General features: G+C 45.0%; 1 protein-coding gene across 2 annotated transcripts; it reads right to left on the reverse strand.

Annotated features, from left to right (window-relative positions):
• Window positions 1-361: 361 nt before the first annotated feature.
• ak7a (adenylate kinase 7a) lies at window positions 362-17057 on the reverse strand. 2 transcript variants are annotated; one of them, XM_055873303.1, is made up of 18 exons: window positions 16962-17057; window positions 16695-16853; window positions 16196-16310; window positions 12501-12595; window positions 12294-12404; window positions 12114-12197; window positions 6792-6880; window positions 6572-6662; window positions 6355-6432; window positions 6014-6163; window positions 5611-5739; window positions 5256-5361; window positions 4764-4892; window positions 4575-4631; window positions 4284-4481; window positions 3879-4099; window positions 3436-3594; window positions 362-3060 (listed from the first exon to the last, which is right to left on the reverse strand). In XM_055873303.1, exons 1-18 carry the CDS (start codon window positions 17046-17048, stop codon window positions 3025-3027), a joined length of 2094 nt encoding a protein of 697 aa, XP_055729278.1. In that variant the 5' UTR covers window positions 17049-17057; the 3' UTR covers window positions 362-3024. The 2 variants fall into 2 exon arrangements, with proteins under 2 accessions (XP_055729278.1, XP_055729279.1); XM_055873304.1 differs by lacking the exons at window positions 6355-6432; window positions 6572-6662; window positions 6792-6880.
• Between the last annotated feature and the right edge of the window lie 1664 nt (window positions 17058-18721).

An 18721-nucleotide genomic window follows, 5' to 3' on the forward strand; every position in this document is an offset into this window, starting at 1 on the left:
AACAGGTTGCATGGATTCTTTGTGCAATACTAGTGTTGAATGAACACCTCATCTCTGTACCCCACACATACAATTATCTGGGAGGTCCCTCAGTTGAACCCAAAAGCAGACATGGAATATCCCTTTGAGCATGGTTAAGTTATTAATTACACTTTGGATGGTGTATCAATACACCCCAGTCACTACAAAAAATACAGGCATCCTTCCTAACTCAGTTGACGGAGAGGAAGGAAACCGCTCAGGGATTAAATCCAACGGGGACTTTAAAATAGTTACAGAGTTGAATGGCTGTGATAGGAGAAAACTGAGGATGGATCCACACCTCTGTAGTTACTCCACAATACCAACCTAAATGACAAAATTCACTCTGTCACATGATTTTATTTCAAGTAGGATAGCAGCTGACACAAGAAATAACTAATATTGATAACCATCTAGATGTCACCTTGATACATACAGTCTACTACTCAATGGGGAAGACATGAACAGAGAAAGTTTATCGCTGTTCTGTGTTCACTATTAATTAGGGATAGCCACCTGTTTTTTAAATTTTCACCTATAATGACATACCCAAATCTAACTGCCTGTAGCTCAGGCCCTGAAGCAAGGATATGCATATTATTGGTAACATTTGAAAGAAAACACTTTTAAGTTTGTGGAAATGTGAATTTAATGTGGAATATAACACAATAGATCTGGTAGGAGAAAATATGAAGAAGAAAACGAACGTTTTTTTTCTTCTACCACCATCTTTGAAATGCTACAGAAAGGCCCCACTTCCAGCCATCACTCTGGTTGTAATTCCAACGGTGCCCACAAGATGGTGGCAGTGTATGTGCAAAGTTTCAGATGGATAACTTGAAGTATGAGCAAACTACATGACTTTTAGTGTGAAGTCACCCAGGTACATTTGGGAAAATCGTGAAGGAGACATTCACATTACATTTTTCTGCAAGAATATCATTAAATCTGTATACTTGGACTTTGATTTATCTTTTCCAGTATTAGTAGCCATATTATAAGTTAAACATTTGCAAAACACCCAGTTTTCATAACTCATATTCTTATAATTTTTGTCCAAAAGGAAAAGGCTTGATGTCGCACAAGGTTAGCAGCTACACTTGCGTCAGATACGGGGTTTCCCGACACTCCCGTAAAGCCAAGCTCATTGGCTATCTAGCTAGCTTTGTTTTAACCCTGATGCTGGTGCTTATTTGAGAAAGTTACATTCGATCAATTGAAGACAGTCCGCGTCATCGGCGTGCCATGAAGGCATCGCTCTCTGACCAAATTTGGTGTCCTATAGGATATACTACACCTCTAATGATATAGTGAAGTCTGATTACGTTCTAGGATCTCTGAGAAATAAATACAAATGTGATTTGACTGGTTGAAACAACGTTTAGGGTTAGACTTTCACAGATTCCTTTCTTTGCAAATTGAACGAGTGGAAATACAAAATCGATCGTGCATGCTATATGGACCTTTTTAGGATATGAAAAAGGATTTTACCTAACAAAACGACACTTCATGTTATCTCTGGGACCCTTTGGATGATAAATCAGAGCATGATTTCAGAATGTAAGTACACATTTCACCTTCAGAGGTGAATTTATCAAACCTATCGCGGTGAACAAAGTGTTTTGTTGTTAGGAGCTCTCCTCAAACAATAACATGGCATTTTTTCGGAGTAATAGCTACTGTAAATTGGACAGCGCAGTTATATTAACAAGAATTTAAGCTTTCAGCCGATATAAGACAATTATATGTACCGACATTTGTTGTTTCTCTAAAATCTGCGATCGTGACACACGGCGCTGCATGATTTACAACTGTCCCGTTAACGGGACGCCTATCCCTGCATGTCACCACACCCCAATAGGGATTTGTTTTATCTTAATCATATGACAATCAACTTTTACCAGTTGAACGTAGACACACACGTTTTATATATATTTTTTCATTAATATTTTATGCAAATATGCAAATTAGGTCTCATTATATGTGCATATTTGCATATCGCACAAATCTCTTTTTCTGGGTGCTGGATGGTTTCACTCCAGCACCGGACATTTCCAGAGCAGATTCAAATACTAATGACATTCATTTTCTTTTCATTTTTCTTTCTTTTCCAAAGAAAATGTTATCTAGAATAAAACATTTACAACATATCAACAATTCCCTCAGAGCAAGTCTGGAGAATATATCTTAGCATAACCACACACAAATTGGTTTAATACAGATGCTTCTGATGCTGAGAAAAATGTGGTGGCTGAAATTAGACTACTAAACACCTACTTAGACCCAAATCACCATCTCTTCAAAGTAAGTTACTAAATATAGTCCAGTTTGTAACATTCTCTGTGAAATGGGATTTTAAATGACGGGGAAATCAATGTAGTGCGCTTTGAAATTATTGATATGATTCCATTTTAAAGTGGTTAAAATTCATTCAAATGAAGGTAGTAGAATATGATCAGCTAAAGAAAATATATATTTTCATCAAGTTTTTGAAATGTTGATGTTTTTTTGGTGTGAAAATACTAATATTAATAGACCAAAATACAAAATAAATCTCAAAATTGATAGACGTAAAAATGTCAGCCTGTGATGCCTGGCCTTAAATTTAAGCTTCTCTTTTTTGGTGAGTTTTATTCAGTTGAACTTCTTGTTCAGAAAATCACTAGCTCTGTTTTCACGCTTGTTTTTGAAATTTAGCCGTTGTGTCAATCGGCTATGGGTTTGTAATTGGATTACAATTCATGCTAGAGTGGATGTAGCATAGGCATTAACACACATTTTAACCAGAATATACATTTAACTTTTTTTAGTTTAAGATCCTTATATTCATAAAACAATCTTTACAATAATTCCTCCAAAAGGAGGACTAGATTTTTTTGTATTTCTTGTGGGGGAAAATAAACAAGGTAGACTTGATCAACACAGAACACTGTCATGACAAAACATTTATAATACCAGCCGACAAGGTCTCATAGACGTTTGGTATGTGTTAACCACATCACACTAATCTTGTGAATTATTCCGGAGGAGATATTCAGCCTGAAATAGATAAACACAAAAATGTAGTATTTAGAAAAAACAAAAAAAGGACAATTGGGTTGGAAACGTGACATTTCTTTACTGTAGGCCTAGCATACTTCAGTACCTGACAACAATTCACATCCGGTTATGGTTGAAGTGCAACCTATATAATTGAAGAGTAGAATTAGGCTACTACTCTATTGAATCTATTTGCTTCTATGGAAGACATTTGTTTTGCTTATTTCACCAGCCATCAGTGCTCCGTCTACTGGTCGATGATGTATGCATGTGTACAGTATATTTTTTCTGTACGTCTCTTGCTGGTGACAAATCTGACTTGTCTTTGTGGGATTAATAAAGTTTTTTTTTTTTTGAATAAAATAAAAACATTACCAGGAAGTCTACCGGGTCGTCTGGCTGGGCCTTGCAGCACTCCATCATGCCCTCAGTGAGAGAGGGCATTACGTAATTCATCAGGTAGTTCCTCAGGGGGGCGGAGCGAGCCTCCAGCAGCTCATGCTCCTGCCTCTTCACCTCAGTCACGTGACGGTTCTAGAGAAACCCACACACAACGTTTGTACAGCTCAGCTAAACAGAAACTACAACTCTGGGGTTTGCGTTGTTGCTGGTGGGCCCACTCTTGCATGGTATACAAAGAGGGGTTTTAAGAGTTTATAGATCTGAGAGGACTGGATGGGGTGGAGCAATGTGGAGATGAGTCTATAAGGATTCCAAAATGGAATCAAATCTCAATGAGTAATGTGAGAGAGATGTTTCCTGAACTGCCATCCTATTCCCATTCTAGTATACTACTCCTGATGCAGCCCATCTCTTACCCACTCCTCTAGCTGTGTGGCCATCTTGGCAGCGGTCTCAGCCTCCCTTCTCTTCCACTCTGCTGTCTCCAGTACCAGGCGCTGTGCTGTCTCCTCTACGGACTTCCTCTCCATCTCCTTTCTCTCCTCAGGGGTGGGTCCGTAGTTCCTGGGACGCCCCACCAGCCTGATGATTTTGTCCATCACATCGCCGTATTCAGGATCGCCGGCATTGTTCACCTCTGACAGACAGACAGACTATGAAAGACTGACAGACTTCCTCTCAATGCGTTGAGTTCTAATCAAATCACTATTTACTACAATTACTAGTTCTGATAATTACAGTTGAATATTAGGGTTTCAAAATGATCTTATCTATCACATTCTCTTTTTGGTAAATCAACATCTGCAGTCTGTCAGCCTTACCAATGTGCTCTGGGTGAATCTCCAGCTCGTCAAAGTAGTTCAGAACCGTTTCATCTTCCACGTTGGCCTTTCTAAATGTCTTCAGCCGGGTAAGGTACTCGTCTTTAGAGTAGTGCATTTTCTCTGCCACACTCTCAGGTAGATTCTGCACCCGCTCCTTTAAAAAGTCATCAGATGCCTCCAGGGAGAAAATGAACTCTGCAAAAGAGACAGACGACGACGGGGGAGGGGGGGGGGGTTAGTAATAGACATGCAATACTGTGCAATTCAGTTATATTAACAATTACTTACCAGGAATGATCTTCTTGTTGTAAGCAGGCATTTTGGACCTGGGATGATCCAGGTCATCTAGACAACATCAGTGTTTAAGAGAACAAGCGGGATGACAAGGTTCTCTTTTTCAGCACTTATTATCGTAAAGTATTTTACGATATCATCAACGCTTTAATTGTAAATAATGTTCATTTGATTTATGTTTACCATAGAAGATCTCCTTGGCCTGATCGTAGGACTTGGGGAAGCCGTCGAGGACGAAGCCATGGTTCCTGCAAGGCGTTGAGTTCAACTTATCACGCATCATACGGTAAACAAGCCCGTCGCTCAGGCGACCTGCAAGAATAATGATGACATTCATGAAACCACTTAACATTGCTTCAGAAACATTAGAAAACAAACACCTTCATAATATGAAATCAAACACATTTTAGAGATGAGGGGCGGAGTCTAAATTAAATCTACAAACAAGCTTTCAGGAACAACTCATGACTGTGTTGTGGAATATTACGTTAATTAAATCTACAAACATGCTTTCAGGAACAACTCATGACTGTGTTGTGGAATATTACGTTAATTAAATCTACAAACATGCTTTCAGGAACAACTCATGACTGTGTTGTGGAATATTACGTTAATTAAATCTACAAACATGCTTTCAGGAACAACTCATGGCCGTGTTGTGCAATATTGATATACCTCTATTTTGCTCCATGCTGTCCTTCAGAGAGTCCAGTTGGTCCTGAGCGTTACTGAGCGCCTCCTCACTCTCTCCCTCCTGCTCAGCCACATTCACAGCCTCCTCCTGACATATAATAAACAACAAAAATAAATACCTGGATTAATATATTGTAAGATGTTGTTTTACAAAATGGTTCACACACCTATTGATACTGTAGAGTGTACATGTATAGTACAGAGAGACACTGTAATATTAGAAAATAACAAGGGGTGCATTTCTTTTGATCGACCACAAGGGGGAGGCATTTCCTATTTTACAAGAGAGAATAAATATGAAGAGTTTTACAAGTGTCATTGCTTCGCTTTTACTGACCAGATGATGCATATTCTCATCAATGATCTCTTTGAGGTTGATGTGGTGCAGTTTGTAATGTTTACACAGTTTCTCTGCCACGGTGCTCTTCCCTACTGCTGGAGGGCCCAGGAGACAGATTCTGATGGGCTGATGGGAAAACCAAAGAGCATGTTAAATATTTTAACAATTTCTGGCTTGAATTTGAGTATATACTATCATATAAAATAATATAATGACACTATCTATAATCTATATATATCTATAAGCCTAAACACGGTGCACGTTCTCTGTATTGCTGTGTAACGAAGCTTTCCTTCCAATAAGAGACAATACACATGTTCACATTCTAAATTGGTGCTGGGAAGATCCATTCAGACCCTAACTAAGAACAGAAGAGGTAAACATTGGTTTGGTCCCTCACCAGTAGTAGTCTCAACAGTTTGTATTCCTCCACCACCCGGTTGATGTTATCAATGATGCCAGCCTCCGACACCCAGCGAAGGTTAAAGGTTTCCTTCAGAAAGGTTGGCTCTATCCGCAGGTTGACACTCAGGTAATCCACATCAGCGGTCTGGAAAACAAGGTGAAATTGACGCTCCAACATTGACCAGACCCGCTTCTACAGCTGTTCTGCCAATATCCCCTGGTCAACCAAGACCACACAAACAGATCTGGGACCAGGCTAGTTAAGATATGCTCCAACTGACAACGGGCATTTCTGAATTAACTTTCCTAAACCTGAGACAGGGGATGAAAACAGACCGTCAGAACATTGGTGAGGTAGGCCTCCTCCTTAGGGACTTTCTTGATCTTCCCTGGACCGAGCACAAAGCTTATTATCTAGCAGGGGGAATACAGAAAAAAAAACACCAACCATTGTGTAGATCTACAAATCTATTTAAAAAAGAAAGAAATGCAACAATTTTACCAATAAACTTGAAACGATCAACAAGATGTCTGTCTGGCTTAGCCTATTTACCTTCACAATATCCTCAAAAGTATTATTGGAATCATCCACAGCGAGGAAATAATGTATCTTTGGCTTGTGGTCGATTACATTCTGAATAACCCTTGTAGACAAAAGTAGACAATATCATAGAATTAGTTGGGGTTTTTTCACCCAGACTCTGGCAGATACCCTTAAATAAGCAATAATTGAACATCAAGACAATGGAATGGACACATTGAAAAATACAAACCCTGCAAGGTCGTTGACATGCATGGTAGGGATAACATTTGTGCCAGGCCCAAAAACAGGAACTTGTGCAAACTCCCCCAGCCAAGACGTCTTGAGGAGTCAAGCCAGAGGAAAGAGTGAGACAGAGAACATCCATCGAAGTCTTGATAGAATAATAATTGTTATGCTGGTGAATGAGGACCCAAAAGCGACTTAACATAAACAGAGTCTTTATTCCAGTCTTAAACAAAACGGTACTCCTGGATATATCTTAGGTAACACCTGCTCACACGCAGCATCTGATGAAGGCAAAAACACGACAGGGCGGAACAAGGACACAGAACAGCAAACATCAAACAAAGATCCGACAAGGACAGAAGCGGAAAACAGAGGGAGAAATAGGAACTCTAATCAGAGGGCAAAATAGGGGACAGGTGTGAAAGATTAAATGAGGTAGTTAGGAGAATGAGGAACAGCTGGGAGCAGGAACGGAACGATAGAGAGAGGAAGAGAGGGAGGGGAAGAGAGAGGGATAGAAAGAGGGAAAGAACCTAATAAGACCAGCAGAGGGAGACAAATAGAAGGGAAGCACAGGGACAAGACATGATAATCAAATGACAAAACATGACAGTACCCCCCCACTCACCGAGCGCCTCCTGGCGCACTCGAGGAGGAACCCTGGCGGCAACGGAGGAAATCATCAATCAACGAACGGTCCAGAATGTCCCGAGATGGAACCCAACTCCTCTCCTCAGGACCGTAACCCTCCCAATCCACTAAGTACTGGTGACCACGTCCCCGAGACCGCATGTCCATGATCTTCCGTACCTTGTAAATAGGTGCGCCCTCGACAAGGACGGGGGGGGGGAGGGAAGACGAACGGGGGCGCGAAGAAAAGGCTTGACACAGGAGACATGGAAGACAGGGTGGACGCGACGAAGATGTCGCGGAAGAAGCAGTCGCACAGCGACAGGATTGACGACCTGAGAGACACGGAACGGACCAATGAACCGCGGAGTCAACTTGCGAGAAGCTGTCGTAAGGGGAAGGTTACGAGTGGAAAGCCACACTCTCTGACCGCGACAATACCTAGGACTCTTAATCCTACGTTTATTGGCGGCTCTCACAGTCTGCGCCCTGTAACGGCAAAGTGCAGACCTGACCCTCCTCCAGGTGCGCTCACAACGTTGGACAAAAACCTGAGCGGAGGGAACGCTGGACTCGGCGAGCTGGGACGAGAACAGAGGAGGCTGGTACCCAAGACTACTCTGAAACGGAGATAGCCCGGTAGCAGACGAAGGAAGCGAGTTGTGAGCATATTCTGCCCAGGGGAGCTGTTCTGCCCAAGACGCAGGGTTACGAAAAGAAAGGCTGCGTAATATGCGACCAATCGTCTGATTGGCCCTTTCTGCTTGACCGTTAGACTGGGGATGAAACCCGGAAGAGAGACTGACGGAAGCACCAATCAAACGACAGAACTCCCTCCAAAACTGTGACGTGAATTGCGGACCTCTGTCTGAAACGGCGTCTAACGGGAGGCCATGAATTCTAAACACATTCTCAATGATGATTTGTGCCGTCTCCTTAGCGGAAGGAAGCTTAGCGAGTGGAATGAAATGTGCCGCCTTAGAGAACCTATCGACAACCGTAAGAATCACAGTCTTCCCCGCAGACGAAGGCAGACCGGTAATAAAGTCTAAGGCGATGTGAGACCATGGTCGAGAAGGAATGGGAAGCGGTCTGAGACGACCGGCAGGAGGAGAGTTACCTGACTTAGTCTGCGCGCAGTCCGAACAAGCAGCCACGAAACGGCGCGTGTCCCGCTCCTGAGTAGGCCACCAAAACCGCTGGCGAATAGAAGCAAGCGTACCCCGAACGCCGGGGTGGCCAGCTAACTTGGCAGAGTGAGCCCACTGAAGAACAGCCAGACGAGTAGAGACAGGAACGAACAGAAGGTTACTAGGACAAGCGCGCGGCGACGCAGTGTGAGTGAGCGCTTGCTTTACCTGTCTCTCAATTCCCCAGACAGTCAACCCGACAACACGCCCCTCAGGGAGAATCCCCTCGGGGTCGGTAGAAGCCACAGAAGAACCAAAGAGACGGGATAAGGCATCAGGCTTGGTGTTCTTATTTCCCGGGCGATAAGAAATCACGAACTCGAAACGAGCGAAAAACAACGCCCAACGAGCTTGACGTGCATTAAGTCGTTTGGCAGAACAGATGTACTCAAGGTTCTTATGGTCAGTCCAAACGACAAAAGGGACGGTCGCCCCCTCCAACCACTGTCGCCATTCGCCTAGGGCTAAGCGGATGGCGAGCAGTTCGCGGTTACCCACATCATAGTTGCGTTCCGATGACGACAGGCGATGAGAAAAATAAGCGCAAGGATGGACCTTATCGTCAGAATGGAAGCGCTGGGACAGAATGGCTCCCACGCCCACCTCTGAAGCGTCAACCTCGACAATAAATTGTTTAGTGACGTCAGGAGTAACAAGGATAGGAGCGGACGTAAAACGCTTCTTGAGGAGATCAAAAGCTCCCTGGGCGGAACCGGACCACTTAAAGCACATCTTGACAGAAGTCAGAGCTGTGAGAGGAGCAGCCACTTGACCGAAATTACGAATGAAACGCCGATAGAAATTAGCGAAACCGAGAAAGCGCTGCAACTCGACACGTGACTTAGGAACGGGCCAATCGCTGACAGCCTGGACCTTAGCGGGATCCATCTGAATGCCTTCAGCGGAAATAACAGAACCGAGAAATGTGACAGAGGAGACATGAAAGGCGCACTTCTCAGCCTTCACGTAGAGACAATTCTCTAAAAGGCGTTGGAGTACACGTCGAACGTGCTGAACATGAATCTCGAGTGACGGTGAAAAAATCAGGATATCGTCAAGGTAAACGAAAACAAAGATGTTCAGCATGTCTCTCAGTACATCATTAACTAATGCCTGAAAGACAGCTGGAGCATTAGCGAGACCGAACGGCAGAACCCGGTATTCAAAATGCCCTAACGGAGTGTTAAACGCCGTTTTCCACTCGTCCCCCTCTCTGATGCGCACGAGATGGTAAGCGTTACGAAGGTCCAACTTAGTAAAGAACCTGGCTCCCTGCAGAATCTCGAAGGCTGACGACATAAGGGGAAGCGGATAACGATTCTTAACCGTTATGTCATTCAGCCCTCGATAATCCACGCATGGACGCAGAGTACCGTCCTTCTTCTTAACAAAAAAAACCCCCGCTCCGGCGGGAGAGGAAGAAGGCACCACGGTACCGGCGTCAAGAGAAACAGACAGATAATCCTCGAGAGCCTTACGTTCGGGAGCCGACAGAGAGTATAGTCTACCCCGAGGAGGAGTGGTCCCCGGATGGAGATCAATACAACAATCATACGACCGGTGAGGAGGAAGAGAGTTGGCTCTGGACCGACTGAAGACCGTTCGCAGATCATGATATTCCTCCGGCACTCCTGTCAAATCACCAGGTTCCTCCTGAGAAGAGGGGACAGAAGAAACAGGGGGAATAGCAGACATTAAACACTTCACATGACAAGAAACGTTCCAGGATAGGATAGAATTACTAGACCAATTTATAGAAGGATTATGACATACTAGCCAGGGATGACCCAAAACAACAGGTGTAAAAGGTGAACGAAAAATCAAAAAGGAAATGGTCTCACTGTGGTTACCAGATACTGTGAGGGTTAAAGGTAGTGTCTCACATCTGATACTGGGGAGAAGACTACCATCTAAGGCGAACATGGGCGTGGGCTTCCCTAACTGTCTGAGAGGAATGTCATGCTTCCGAGCCCATGCTTCGTCCATAAAACAACCCTCAGCCCCAGAGTCTATCAAGGCACTGCAGGAAGCAGCCGAACCAGACCAGCGTAGATGGACCGACAATGTAGTACAGGATCTTGATGGAGAGACCTGAGTAGTAGCGCTCACCAGTAGCCCTCCGCTTACTGATGAGCTCTGTCTTTTACTGGACATGAAATAACAAAATGTCCAGCAGAACCGCAATAGAGGCAAAGGCGGTTGGTGATTCTCCGTTCCCTCTCCTTAGTCGAGATGCGAATACCTCCCAGCTGCATGGGCTCAGTCTCTGAGCCGGTGGGAGGAGATGGTTGAGATGCGGAGAGGGGGAACACCGTTAACGCGAGCTCTCCTCCACGAGCTCGGTGACGAAGATCTACCCGTCTACCTCTACCTCCCGGGAGAGAATCTCATCTTTAACCTCAGCGTGGAGTCCCTCCAGAAAACGAGCGAGCAACGCCGGCTCGTTCCAGTCACTGGAGGCAGCAAGAGTGCGAAACTCTATAGAGTAATCCGTTATGGATCGATCACCTTGACATAGGGAAGCCAGGACCCTGGAAGCCTCCTTCCCAAAAACTGAACGATCAAAAACCCGTATCATCTCCTCTTTAAAGCTCTGATAATCGTTAGTACACTCAGCCCTTGCCTCCCAGATAGCTGTGCCCCACTCCCGAGCCCGACCAGTAAGGAGTGATATGACGTAGGCGATCCGAGCTCTCTCTCGTGAGTATGTGTTGGGCTGGAGAGAAAACACAATATCACACTGGGTGAGAAAGGAGCGGCACTCAGTGGGTTGCCCAGAGTAACATGGTGGGTTATTAACCCTAGGTTCCGAAGACTCGGAAGACCAGGAAGTAACAGGTGGCACGAGACGAAGACTCTGAAACTGTCCTGAGAGGTTGGAAACCTGAGCGGCCAGGGTCTCAACGGCATGACGAGCAGCAGACAATTCCTGCTCGTGTCTGCCGAGCATTGCTCCCTGGATCTCGATGGCAGTGTTGCGAGAATCCGTAGTCGCTGGGTCCATTATTGGTCGGATCTTTCTGTTATGCTGGTGAATGAGGACCCAAAAGCGACTTAACATAAACAGAGTCTTTATTCCAGTCTTAAACAAAACGGTACTCCTGGATATATCTTAGGTAACACCTGCTCACACGCAGCATCTGATGAAGGCAAAAACACGACAGGGCGGAACAAGGACACAGAACAGCAAACATCAAACAAAGATCCGACAAGGACAGAAGCGGAAAACAGAGGGAGAAATAGGAACTCTAATCAGAGGGCAAAATAGGGGACAGGTGTGAAAGATTAAATGAGGTAGTTAGGAGAATGAGGAACAGCTGGGAGCAGGAACGGAACGATAGAGAGAGGAAGAGAGGGAGGGGAAGAGAGAGGGATAGAAAGAGGGAAAGAACCTACTAAGACCAGCAGAGGGAGACAAATAGAAGGGAAGCACAGGGACAAGACATGATAATCAAATGACAAAACATGACAAATAATAATGTCTCAGTTATATAGTTCCGGTGTACCTTGAAGAAGTAGTGCAGGAGGTCTTCTCCCATTCCATACTGAACACCTGCTGCCACAACATAACTGGACAGCTTGGACTTTTTCTGTATGGTAAACCAAAGAGTTGTTGTTTTTGCCCTTGTTTTTGTTGTTGTTGACATTGTTGTTGACATTTGCCGAACCCTACCCATTATACTTACAGTTTTGCCCAGTTTGAGCACAGTTTTCTCTGCGTTGGTGTGCTCCTTGAAGTTAGGATGATGTCTTTTCCTCCTGTAGTCGTCCTCTGTCAGAGGAATCTCTGGGTCATTCTAAGGACAGAAAAGATATGAGGAATATTCAGAAAAGTGTATTGACACATAAATTATATAGTAGTTAGGAAACATGAGATTTGAATAGAAACTTACAGGATCGGCTGGCTTGCTCATTGCCCAGGTCATGACTGATGATATCAAAATGAATATCTTCTGAGACGCAAAACTCTCAATATCTGAGTGAAGAGCTGCAGCATAAAGGGAAGAGGAGACAGCTTCTTACCGTAGGCTATAGGACATGCAGTATTTGCAATGTAACTCAAAAGGTCCAGTGAGATAATGTAGGGCTGACAGTCTGAGTAGGGCTGTCAGTCTGAGAGTAGGGCTGACAGTCTGAGAGCAGGGCTGTCAGTCTGAGAGTAGGGCTGACAGTCTGAGAGTAGGGCTGACAGTCTGAGAGTAGGGATGACAGTCTGAGAGTAGGGATGACAGTCTGAGAGTAGGGATGACAGTCTGAGAGTAGGGCTGACAGTCTGAGAGTAGGGCTGACAGTCAGAGGTAGGGCTGACAGTCTGAGAGTAGGGCTGACAGTCAGAGGTAGGGCTGACAGTCTGAGAGTAAGGCTGACAGTCAGAGAGTAGGGCTGTCAGTCTGAGAGTAGGGCTGTCCGTCTGAGAGTAGAGCTGACAGTCTGAGAGTAGGGCTGACAGTCTGAGAGTAGGGCTGACAGTCTGAGAGTAGGGCTGACAGTCTGAGAGTAGGGCTGACAGTCTGAGAGTAGGGCTGACAGTCAGAGAGTAGGGCTGACAGTCTGAGAGTAGGGCTGACAGTCTGAGAGTAGGGCTGACAGTCTGAGAGTAGGTCTGACAGTCTGAGAGTAGGGCTGACAGTCAGAGTAGGGCTGTCAGTCTGAGAGTAGGGCTGACAGTCTGAGAGTAGGGCTGACAGTCAGAGTAGGGCTGTCAGTCTGAGAGTAGGGCTGACAGTCTGAGAGTAGGGCTGACAGTCTGAGAGTAGGGCTGTCAGTCTGAGAGTAGGGCTGTCAGTCTGAGAGTAGGGGTGACAGTCTGAGAGTAGGGCTGACAGTCAGAGAGTAGGGCTGACAGTCAGAGTAGGGCTGTCAGTCTGAGAGTAGGGCTGACAGTCTGAGAGTAGGGCTGACAGTCTGAGAGTAGGGCTGTCAGTCAGAGAGTAGGGCTGACAGTCAGAGTAGGGCTGTCAGTCTGAGAGTAGGGCTGTCAGTCTGAGAGTAGGGCTGACAGTCAAAGTAGGGCTGTCAGTCTGAGAGTAGGGCTGACAGTCTGAGAGTAGGACTGACAGTCAGAGAGTAGGGCTGACAGTCAGAGTAGGGCTGTCAGTCTGAGAGTAGGGCTGACAGCCTGAGAGTAGGGCTGACAGTCTGAGAGTTGGGCTGACAGTCTGAGAGTAGGGCTGACAGTCTGAGAGTAGGGCTGACAGTCTGAGAGTAGGGCTGTCAGTCTGAGAGTAGGGCTGACAGTCTGAGAGTAGGGCTGACAGTCTGAGAGTAGGGCTGACAGTCTGAGAGTAGGGCTGACAGTCTGAGAGTAGACCTGACAGTCTGAGAGTAGGGCTGACAGTCAGAGAGTAGAACTGACAGTCAGAGTAGGGCTGTCAGTCTGAGAGTAGGGCTGACAGTCTGAGAGTAGGGCTGACAGTCAGAGAGTAGGGCTGACAGTCAGAGAGTAGGGCTGTCAGTCTGAGAGTAGGGCTGACAGTCTGAGAGTAGGGCTGACAGTCTGAGAGTAGAGCTGACAGTCTGGGAGTAGGGCTGACAGTCTGAGAGTAGGGTTGACAGTCTGAGAGTAGGGCTGACAGTCAGAGTAGGGCTGACAGTCTGACAGTAGGGCTGACAGTCTGACAGTAGGGCTGACAGTCAGAGAGTAGGGCTGACAGTCAGAGAGTAGGGCTGCCAGTCTGAGTAGGGCTGACAGTCTGAGAGTAGGGCTGACAGTCTGAGAGCAGGGCTGACAGTCTGAGAGCAGGGCTGACAGTCAGAGAGTAGGGCTGACAGTCAGAGAGTAGGGCTGACAGTCTGGGAGTAGGGCTGACAGTCTGAGAGTAGGGCTGACAGTCGGACAGTAGGGCTGACAGTCTGAGAGTAGGGCTGACAGTCTGAGAGTAGGGCTGACAGTCTGAGAGTAGGGCTGACAGTCTGAGAGTAGGGCTGACAGTCTGAGAGTAGGGCTGACAGTCTGAGAGTAGGGCTGTCAGTCTGAGAGTAGGGCTGACAGTCTGAGTAGGGCTGACAGTCTGAGAGTAGGGCTGTCAGTCTGAGTAGGGCTGACAGTCTGAGAGCAGGGCTGACAGTCTGAGAGTAGGGCTGACAGTCAGAGAGTAGGGCTGACAGTCTGACAGTAGGGCTGACAGTCTGAGAGTAGGGCTGACAGTCAGAGAGTAGGGCTGACAGTCAGAGAGTAGGGCTGACAGTCTGAGTAGGGCTGACAGTCTGAGTAGGGCTGACAGTCTGAGAGTAGGGCTGACAGTCTGAGAGTAGGGCTGACAGTCTGAGAGCAGGGCTGACAGTCTGAGAGCAGGGCTGACAGTCTGAGAGTATGGCTGACAGTCTGACAGTAGGGCCGACAGTCTGACAGTAGTGCCGACAGTCTGAGAGTAGGGCTGACAGTCTGAGAGTAGGGCTGACAGTCTGACAGTAGGGCTGACAGTCTGACAGTAGGGCTGACAGTCTGAGAGTAGGGCAGTCAGTCTGAGAGTAGGGCTGACAGTCTGAGAGTAGGGCTGACAGTCTGAGAGTAGGTCTGACAGTCAGAGAGTAGGGCTGACAGTCTGAGAGTAGGGCTGACAGTCTGAGAGTAGGGCTGTCCATCTGAGAGTAGAGCTGACAGTCTGAGAGTAGGGCTGACAGTCTGAGAGTAGGGCTGTCAGTCTGAGAGTAGGGCTGACAGTCAGAGTAGGGCAGTCAGTCAGAGTAGGTCTGACAGTCAGAGAGTAGGGCTGACAGTCTGAGAGTAGGGCTGACAGTCTGAGAGTAGGGCTGACAGTCTGAGAGTAGGGCTGACAGTCAGAGAGTAGGGCTGGCAGTCTGAGAGCAGGGCTGTCAGTCTGAGAGTAGGGCTGTCAGTCTGAGAGTAGGGCTGACAGTCTGAGAGTAGGCGCTGACAGTCTGAGAGTAGGGCTGACAGTCTGAGAGTAGGGCTGACAGTCTGAGAGTAGGGCTGACAGTCAGAGAGTAGGGCTGACAGTCTGAGAGTAGGGCTGACAGTCTGAGAGTAGGGCTGACAGTCTGAGAGTAGGGCTGACAGTCTGAGTAGGACTGACAGTCTGAGAGTAGGGCTGACAGTCTGAGAGTAGGGCTGACAGTCAGAGAGTAGGGCTGACAGTCTGAGAGTAGGGCTGACAGTCTGAGAGTAGGGCTGACAGTCTGAGAGTAGGGTTGACAAATGTTAAGAAAAGAACACATCTAGTTCATCGCAGGAATTGCTGTGATTAATCACAATGGAAAATTCTGAATTTGCTCAAATTGAGATGTAATTTAAGTTTTGTTTTTAAATTTTATACAAAAAGCATTACAAGAATATTGACATCTTGATTTTGTCCAAAGTAATGGTTTGCAAAAATCAAGCAAATTGATAAAGGTCACTTTTAACCTCAATGTCAACTTGTTTTGCCATGGCCTGGTTGTTTTTAGCTGTAAAGATGATGTGTATTTTGAATACTTTCAGACTGAGGTTAAACATTTTTTTTTTTTATGAGCGCACTAAAATGACAAAAAGTTAACTCGAGTAAAACTGATTAACTCTGACAACCCTATCTGAGAGTGAATTTATCATGATGGTTTCATCCAACAGATGGACTGGTCCATAGCCTACCTGAAATTGCCCAAATTGCCTCATCTATCAGCTCTGCTGTTGCATGTTCTGAGATGTTGTAAACCACCACATCACATTCCAATAGGCTTGGCAGTAGCTGATCTCGCTTCTGTGACTGGAATGGACGAGGAAAGACGTCAATGACAGGCCTGGATGAAAAGTGCATGCCATTGCATAGTGCTGAATGATAAAGTGTGTGGTTATATCAATATTGTATATTTAAGAAATAAGGCAAGAGGGGGTGTGGTATATGGCCAATATACCACGGCTAAGGGCTGTTCACACAACACAATGCGGATACAGCCCTTAGCCGTGGTATATTGGTCATATACCACAAACCACTAAGGTGCATTATTGGTATTGTAAACTGGTTACCAACGTAATACGCGCAGTAAAAATAAATGACTTGTCACCCGTGGTATACCATCGCTGTCAGACAATCAGCATTCGGGGGGGTTGAACCACCCAGTTTAGAGTTGGTTATTTTAGCTATACTCACAGTATAACATTCTAATGCAAAACTGGGTTTTTCCCCCTCGCTGTTTGAGATAGTTCCAACAATTTGAAAAGTCCCATCTTGAAGTGTTTGCTCATCCTCAGCGGGACCATCTTCCTCTGCCTCCTCCAAGGAGCCGCCAACCATGCAGGTTGACAGAAACTATACACAGTCGCAAAAAAAGTGTAAACAAAAACATCGTCAGCTACATTATGTAATATTTCGCCACATCAAACTCTGATACAAAGACTTATATCGTTGCTACTTTACCTTCGCGATACATTTAGATGAATACGTATCAATATTGTTGACGAAAACTCGTTTAGTTCGGTAACTTCCTTTCTTTTCATTTGCCATGTTTGCCGTTGCTGGGGAAAGAGGGACGCTTTGGGGTTGCTAACGTCACCTCAGCCAATGAAATAAGTGCATTTGCAAAAGTGAGCAATGAGCGAAGAGTGAGCACCAAAAGCGTCTTGCTTAGATACCAGTAAATAATAAAAATAGATTAAAAATACATCATTCAATGTTGATTTCATATTATAACAAATGCAATGCATAAATGTAAACTTTTTACACAGGTTATTTTGGTGGAGTTTTGTGCAGAAGATAGCACTTCTTCTCCAGTTGTGGTGTAAAATATTAGCTATTTTTGTCAGTCTAAAACTCTCCTCATGACTTCTACCTAGTAACTCTCTGTTGTGTCCTGTCATGTGAATGATAAATGCCTTCGTCATTTCTCTTCCTTTGTGGGAAGGGTGTTGATTGTTTGGTGATTTAAAGTATGTCTTCCTCCAAAACTCACTGCAACTAGTCTTTTAAACTACTGATATTAACGCAATTCACAACAGGACAGGTGATTGTAGGCTTTTATACAGTGAGCTCCAAAAGTATTGGGAAAGTGACATATTTGTTGTTTTGGCTCTGTGAATACTACTAGTTATAGTGCAGACTGTCAGCTTTAATTTGAGGGTATTTTCATCATATCGGGTGAACCGTTTAGAAATTACACCACTTTTTGTACATCGTCCCCCCACTTTAGGGGACCAAAAGTATTGGGACAAATTCACTTACAGTGCATTTGGAAAGTATTCAGACCCTTTGACTTTTTTTCACATTTTGTTACGTTACAGCCTTATTTTAAAATGGATTAATTCATTTTTTCCTCATCAATCTATAATGACAAAGTGAAAACAGTTTTTTAGAAATGTTTGCAAATGTATTCAAAATAAAAAAAACTGTATTCAAACCCTTTCCTATGAGACTAAATTGAGCTCAGGTGCATCCTGTTTCACCAAATAAAAGACTGGGAGTTTATTTATATAGAGTGTGGTACTCTCTTTATTTTTAGAGCAAAAACCAAACCATGAGGTCGAATGAATTGTCCGTAGAGCTCCGAGACAGGATTTTGTTGAGGCACAGATCTGGGGAAGAGTACCAAAACATTTCTGCAGTATTGAAGGTCCTAAAGAACACAGTGGCCTCCATCATTCTGAAAAGGAAGTACTTTTGAACCACCAATTCTCTTCCTGGAGCTGGCCATGTTTATAAACATATTCTATTCTTATTTACAATGGAAATTACTCCAAAATGACACAATACATTATTTACCATGAATTTCTATTGGGCACAACATTTTCTGAAACCAAAACCAACAGCAAATGTATCCAACAAATGTGTAGAAAAATGTGTCACTGTCCCAATACTTTGGAGCTCACCGTATGTGCAATGCAACCCATAAACACACACACACACACACACACACACACACACACACACACACACACACACACACACACACACACACACACACACACACACACACACACACACACACACACACACACATACACACACACCTGTAGCAGCACAGGACAACAACAGGGTTAGTTAGCGTTGACATGGAAACTTCCAAAGCACTTCACATATTTATAGAGCTGACACTATCTGACAAACTGTTGGCACGACTTTATCTGCCTTCAAACGGCTCAACTACCTACTGCAGGTCTCTCTTTCAGCACACTGTAAAACAC

This window comes from Salvelinus fontinalis, chromosome 20 (assembly GCF_029448725.1).
Source record: "Salvelinus fontinalis isolate EN_2023a chromosome 20, ASM2944872v1, whole genome shotgun sequence".
Classification (NCBI taxonomy): domain Eukaryota; kingdom Metazoa; phylum Chordata; class Actinopteri; order Salmoniformes; family Salmonidae; genus Salvelinus; species Salvelinus fontinalis.

Excerpts from the sequence above, each read along its gene's own strand:
- ak7a (XM_055873303.1), bottom strand. The coding sequence starts at position 17,048 with ATGGCAAATGAAAAGAAAGGAAGTTACCGAACTAAACGAGTTTTCGTC. Across the intron at positions 16,311-16,694 it reads TTGCATTAGAATGTTATACT|TCACAGAAGCGAGATCAGCT; the intron begins GTGAGTATAGCT and ends CGTCCATTCCAG. Across the intron at positions 3,595-3,878 it reads CCACACAGCTAGAGGAGTGG|AACCGTCACGTGACTGAGGT; the intron begins GTAAGAGATGGG and ends GGGTTTCTCTAG.